We start from the raw sequence: 6,000 nt of genomic DNA, 5'->3' as shown, positions 1-6,000 counted from the left end.
AACTTGGGGTCTGGAGGAGAACCGCAGTTTGGTCTATCATCACCACTCACTTGGGCTTCGTCTGTCACATCAGGTTCACGACACCCAGGCCATGAAGTACAGTTGACTATCCGATCAGGAGTTATTGCCTTTTTGAAAACCAATTACTATTAGGTATCGGGCCTCAGGTCAAATTGATTAATTAATCTGGTGCCATGCGAAGAAGCAGTTAAGGCATTCGGCCAGATGCAGGATTCGTAGTGGACCGTGCGACTGTGCTGGCCCAGCTGAGAGGCCGTCGCGTAGTTCTCGAGTCTTCCCATTTCTGGCCCCATGTATCTTGTCATCTGTCAAAACTCATGATTGCGCCCAAGCAAAGAGCCATTGGTATATGAGTATGGTCTCGGACTCCTGCCTGTCGCCTGGTAAAGAGAATCTCCCAGATCAATCAGCAACTTGTGAGGCAGCCGGCGCATGTGCTGGCGCTGTCACTGTTAGGTCGGCTCTGGCATTGAGTCGGGCAACAGTGACAGGAGGAGCAGCAGCAAAGCAGGGTTGGGTGCGATGACAACAAGAAGTTTGGCTCTGCATTCCCGTTGTTCACTCCTTCATCCCAACCTGGGCTACCTGTGCGGTCCTGCATCTGCTTTGATGCTATCACTCAAAAACCGTCTCAGCTGTCAGTTGGTTTCGCCAAATTTATTTCCATCGACTGACCGTTTTGTCTGATTACTGGGTTGGGCGCGTCTGGTCTGGTCTCTTTTCCGTGCTCCGTCCACCCCCAGCTCTGGTCGGTTTGCCAGCCATCGGGTTTACCGCTTAACCTTTTGGCAGTAACCAGCCTCCCGGATTTTATCAACACCAAATCAAGACAGGACGACGCAGGACCCTGGCTGAGGGTACCTCAACCGGGCGACGGTGCACCCCAATGATACTTCCTTGCACACATAACATTCCTCTCACTTTTTCCACACCGCCGGCCAACTTGTTGCATATACGACGACTATCACTCCATCCTCACTTGATCGTGCTCCGCCGAATTGTGCAGCAGCTCAACCCTCCCAACTTTTGCAGATGTTCGAGTTCATATGAACGGAGCACACCTACTCCCCCAGGGATACACTAAGCTTTTTTAGCAAGCAGATCAGCTAAGCTTGATCGACCGGCCTTCCCAGTTTTTAGTTATATATCTGTGAGACAAGACTCCAGCAGTATCCGAGTCGTGTCAAAAACGTTATCACCACTTTCCGTGGTGAAGCCGTCATCTTGTCTCCCTCGCATACGCCCGGGAGCACCGCAGCCAAGCTGACCGAATCAATCCCCCCATCTTCATTTCACGACCGTCACGACCTTCACGAGACTCGACCAACCCCAACTCAAATTTACCGGCGCCAGCAGCAGCAGCAGCCGAGGCTTTCTCACGCTCAGCAAACCCAAACTCCGCCCCCATCTGTGCCCGAGCAAACCACAACTCCTTCTTCGCATCATCGCGCATTACGCCGCACTCCTCGCTTTACGGCAACACCAAGTCCCAAGCCTCAAGATCCATCGGCGCAGCAACCGTCGAGTGCGCGAGTCACCTTAACGCTTGGACCTCAGGGAAAGTTTGTTCTTGCTGATCAACAACAGCCGCAATCGGGCCAACCGCAAACGCGTACACGACCGCGTCCAGCCAGAAGACAGCTATCCCAAGACCTTAGCAGCGAAGACGACGAAGACCACGAGCCTTCGCCACGAGCGCCTTCGCAGTACCATCGCGACAACACCAACCCTCAGGGTCCCGGCTTGCCTGATCCCCATCCTGCTGTTCGCATATCGAAGCGTACACACAGTGCTATTTTGTATGCTCTGGAAGAAACATTGCGTGGACCCAAAGAATTGAGCAGTGATTGGGTTGAAGAACTCGCTTCAATGAGTGATTTGCTGGGAGGAGGTGGCATTGCCACCACAAATGGCCACGGCGCCTCGTCTTCGAGGCCTGTTCCAGCTCGTGCGCCTGTCGGCTCTCCGTCGTCTGGCATTAGAGGTCCCCGGATGATCATGCAAGAGCGACAGGCCCGCGAAGCTGCCCGCAAAGAGGAGCGAGAGCGCCAGGAACGGGAACATGCCGAGAACGAGGCCCGCATGCTGGAGGAGGCACGGCGTAGAGAGCAAGAGCGCAAAGCTGCTGCTGGCGGTGGTCTAGGTACTATCCCTGCCGACCCGAATGTGACACGGAGGCCGACAGGGACTGCTGCTGGTTCTGGTCGCGTACCGACTAATACTGGCACCCGCACAGGTGATCTACTCGGTGGTGCTGAGGTGGAAACCCCGCGGCGCCATCATCGAACATCATCTGGTGCAGCTCCGGCGCAAGCTACAGGCGCACCGCCTGGCGGTGCAACGGCGGGAGGTGCGCCAAAAGCTCAGCAGGGCACAGGATCCGACTCCTTGACGGCTATTGGAAGGGGTAGAAACTCTTTCCCACACGCGTTTGAGCGATGGGAGACCCTCTCGGCGCATTGGGAGGGCCTGACATCGTTCTGGATTCGACGGCTGCAGCAGAATTCTGAGGAGATCAATCAAGATCCACTTTCACAGCAATTGTCCCGTCAAGTCACAGATCTTTCGTCAGCTGGTGCCAATCTATTCCATGCAGTCGTGGAACTCCAACGACTACGAGCTTCTTCTGAGCGCAAGTTCCAACGTTGGTTCTTCGAGACGAGGGCCGAAATGGAGCGTAACCAGGAGGTCACGGCCATGCTCGAAGCAGCGCTGGAAGAAGAGCGACGGAGCCGCGCGGAAGCGATACGTGAGGCGGCCGAGAATGCACAGGGATCTTCCAAGGTCCAGAGGCAGCTCAGCGAGATGCGTAAGGAACTGCAGATCTCCAAGGAGGAGGCGCGCCGCGCTTGGGAAGAGCTCGGCCGTCGGGAACAAGAAGAACGCGATCGTACCGCATCGCTGCAGCTGGGCCACCCGACCATTGTTGGTGGCGTTCAGGTTGTACCCATGACCCAGGGTGTAAGCCGCCATAACAGCCAGCGTGATCCTCAACAGTACGGCCAGCCTGACCCGAGCGATTACTCCCGAGGCCAAGCATCTCGCCCAGAATATACTCAAGCCCCAGCTGTACAGCCTGTAGCCACGTCTGCCGGCGAGGTCCCCTATCAACAACCCGCAGGCGTCCACCATCAGGACAGCTACGGCTCCGAAGGAACATTCAGTGAAGGTAAGTACGACGAGGACGAACCCAACCCGGGGTACGCGCTTTATCGAAACTCCTCCTGTTAGCAACCCAATTCTGACGTAAGAGCAGAAGAGTACGAAACCCCAGCAACGCAACCAGGCGCTCCATACCCTCCTAGCACCGGTGCACAACAGCCCGACTACACAGGCGCTGGGTTCTCATCGTCCACCTGGGAACAGATGCCTCGGCATCACCATCCTACCCGCCTCAGCGACGTTATCGAGGAAGACGACGAGCGCAGCCGCACCAGTGCGAGCCACAGCCAAGTCAGCCGTGGCTAACATGTTTGTTTGTCGGGTCTCCAGCCCCGCTGGCTTAATTATCTCTGTTCTTTCGAGCCAAGTCTCTTAGGAATTAATTTTGCATTTTTGGAATGGCGGGCACCACGGCGGACGAAGCATTGTTTGCGATCATCATCCAGGCCAATTTGGGTTGATACGTGGCGGAGCACTCACAACTTGCGAGACATGTTTTGTCTTCATTAATCAGATACCGAGGCTCTCTGATGCTCCCGGTATGTTGTGGCAACTGTCCATTTGGTCTCTTCCTCGGCACAGATTTTATCATCTGGAAAGGGAGCTTGGCGTGCAACGACGCATTAAGACGATAGATGGACCAGGGCGTCTCATCCCAGTGCTTGCCTGCTGAAGTTGTGTGGCACGAGCAAGTTTGCGAAAGATAAGAAGAAGAGGGATGGGCTCGGATCAGGACATTGGCAGCATCGGTCGCATTTGCGAGGCATCCGGCATTTTGGTACTTTTTTCACGTTTCTTCGACCTTCGTCATGTCTCTCTTCCCTTGTTTTCCTCGGCCTGCATATAACGGCAGTTCTCTCGACTTTGCCCTTCACAATGTTCATATTTCTCTTCGATGAGGGCGAAGCAGAGAACAGCGAAGGCGAGAAGACGAAGATAGATTTCTGGCGATGAGATTTTGGCGAGGTCCTGTTCTCTTGGCAATGGAGAAATGGCGTGTGGAGTGGTTACTGTTTCCCGATTGTTGTTGACGGGAACGAAGACTCAGGGATTTAGTGGTTTTCGTTTCTTTTTCTCTTCTTTTTTTTTGGCATGGAGAAAGGAAACACATTGTTGGAGTTTGTATACAGCGGCCACCAAATATTTGCTCCCATGGCGGGACGCTGTTGTACTTGTAGATATAAGTCAAGTGTAATGCGGAGGCGAGAAAGGGGAAACCAGCCCCCTTTTCATTCCTGAGTGGCCGTGCTGGCTGTCTTGTCTTGTCTTGTCTTGAACTACAAACAAAACATATGTGACCAAGCAGGAATGAGGGTAATAATGGATCTAGAGAGACATCCGTCTTAAGTACTGGTTGGCTTCTGTGATCCCAAATGGAACGAATGAATTCATCATTGTCGTATCATACAGTCGCATTCGCAAGAACAAGTCTGGGGTGGCTGGAGCTCTCCCGATTGGGGGGTCTGTGGCTTGAGAGAGCTTCCTTCACCAAGTAATAAGTACCGTCGTACCACTGGATAGATCTGAAAGCTCTCCCATCTACGGAACTTGCCGAGGAGCTTTTTCGTCGGAGAAGCAGCCAACCATCAGCCCACACCAGTCGTGCATCATCAGAGACTCTTCCAGGTGCTTTGCAGTTGGGATCCGAGAACTTTGCCCCCTCAAGTCCAATATGTCGCTATCCTTCGCGCCCGCGACCACATCCAAGATGTTGCGCTCCATTGTGCCCAAGTGCCAGCAGCAAGCAGCAGCAGTAGCAGCCGCCCGACAATGCTCCCGGAGGTTCCTCTCGACTACTACCACTACAACACCCACCACAGCAGCTCACGCACAACCATGCCGCCCGACGACCCTCTCGCAGCGCTGCCTACGCTCCTCCCCGTCGTATAACAACGCCCAACGCCGCTACAAGCACAAGACGGTCGAGGAGGCCAAGAGCCGGTACCGGACGGGTCCGTTCTCGTGGAAGGCCGGCGCGCTCTTCGTCCTCACCGGCGGCGGGCTCGTCTGGTACTTCGAGTTCGAGAAGCAGCGCATGCAGCGCAAGCGCGTAGCCGAGGCCACCAAGGGCGTCGGCCGCCCCAAGGTCGGTGGCGAGTTCGAGCTGACGGACCAGAATGGGAAGCCGTTTAGTAGCGCGGATCTGAAGGGACGGTATTCTCTGGTGAGTTGTTCCTCATTCTGGTGGTTTCTGTCATTGCCGTCATGCTTTTATATCCCCTTGGTTTCTGCTGGGATTATGCAACGCTATGTGAACGTAAATGTACTGACGTAAGGACTCTCTCTTTCTCTGCCCCAGGTCTACTTCGGCTTCACGCACTGCCCCGACATCTGCCCCGAGGAGCTCGACAAGATGGCGCGGATGTTCGACCTGGTCGAGGCCGAGCGGCCGGAGCTCCTGGTGCCCGTCTTCGTGACGTGCGACCCGCAGCGCGACGACCCGGCGACGCTCAAGACGTACCTGTCCGAGTTCCACCCGCGCTTCGTGGGCCTGACGGGCACCTACGAGCAGATCAAGGACGTCTGCAAGGCCTACCGCGTCTACTTCAGCACCCCGCGCGAGGCCAAGCCGGGCGTCGACTACCTCGTCGACCACAGCATCTACTTCTACCTGATGGACCCCGAGGGCGACTTCGTCGAGGCCCTCGGCCGCCAGCACAGCCCCGAGGCCGCGGCCAAGGTCATTTTGGACCATGTCAAGGATTGGAGAGGCCCGATCAAGCAGTAAAGAAGCTATATAAAAGTCGCCGCTTGTTTGCTGCATTACAATGAATCGAACATGTAAATATTATAAGTGGGACAGGCACACTCTGCTCT

At 55.2% G+C, this 6,000-nt stretch overlaps 2 protein-coding genes across 2 annotated transcripts; both read left to right on the top strand.

The window, feature by feature from the left end:
• Window positions 1–376: 376 nt before the first annotated feature.
• Window positions 377–3,489, top strand: PG994_004733 (uncharacterized protein; the record flags this gene model as incomplete). The annotated part of the gene is made up of 3 exons (XM_066856142.1): window positions 377–538; window positions 1,192–3,190; window positions 3,278–3,489. 3 exons carry the CDS (start codon window positions 377–379, stop codon window positions 3,487–3,489), a joined length of 2,373 nt encoding a protein of 790 aa, XP_066718309.1.
• Window positions 3,490–4,855: 1,366 nt separating this feature from the next.
• PG994_004732 (electron transport protein) lies at window positions 4,856–5,911 on the top strand (the record flags this gene model as incomplete). The annotated part of the gene is made up of 2 exons (XM_066856141.1): window positions 4,856–5,347; window positions 5,483–5,911. The coding sequence occupies 2 exons, from the start codon at window positions 4,856–4,858 to the stop codon at window positions 5,909–5,911; spliced, it is 921 nt and encodes a 306-aa protein (XP_066718308.1).
• Window positions 5,912–6,000: the final 89 nt, after the last annotated feature.

Source organism: Apiospora phragmitis, assembly GCF_038363925.1.
Source record: "Apiospora phragmitis strain CBS 135458 chromosome Unknown utg000005l:1.0-4161743.0:1.0-4166827.0, whole genome shotgun sequence".
Classification (NCBI taxonomy): Eukaryota; Fungi; Ascomycota; class Sordariomycetes; order Amphisphaeriales; family Apiosporaceae; genus Apiospora; species Apiospora phragmitis.
Note: the sequence above shows the minus strand (reverse complement) of the source record. Positions and strands in the feature narration are given on the sequence as shown.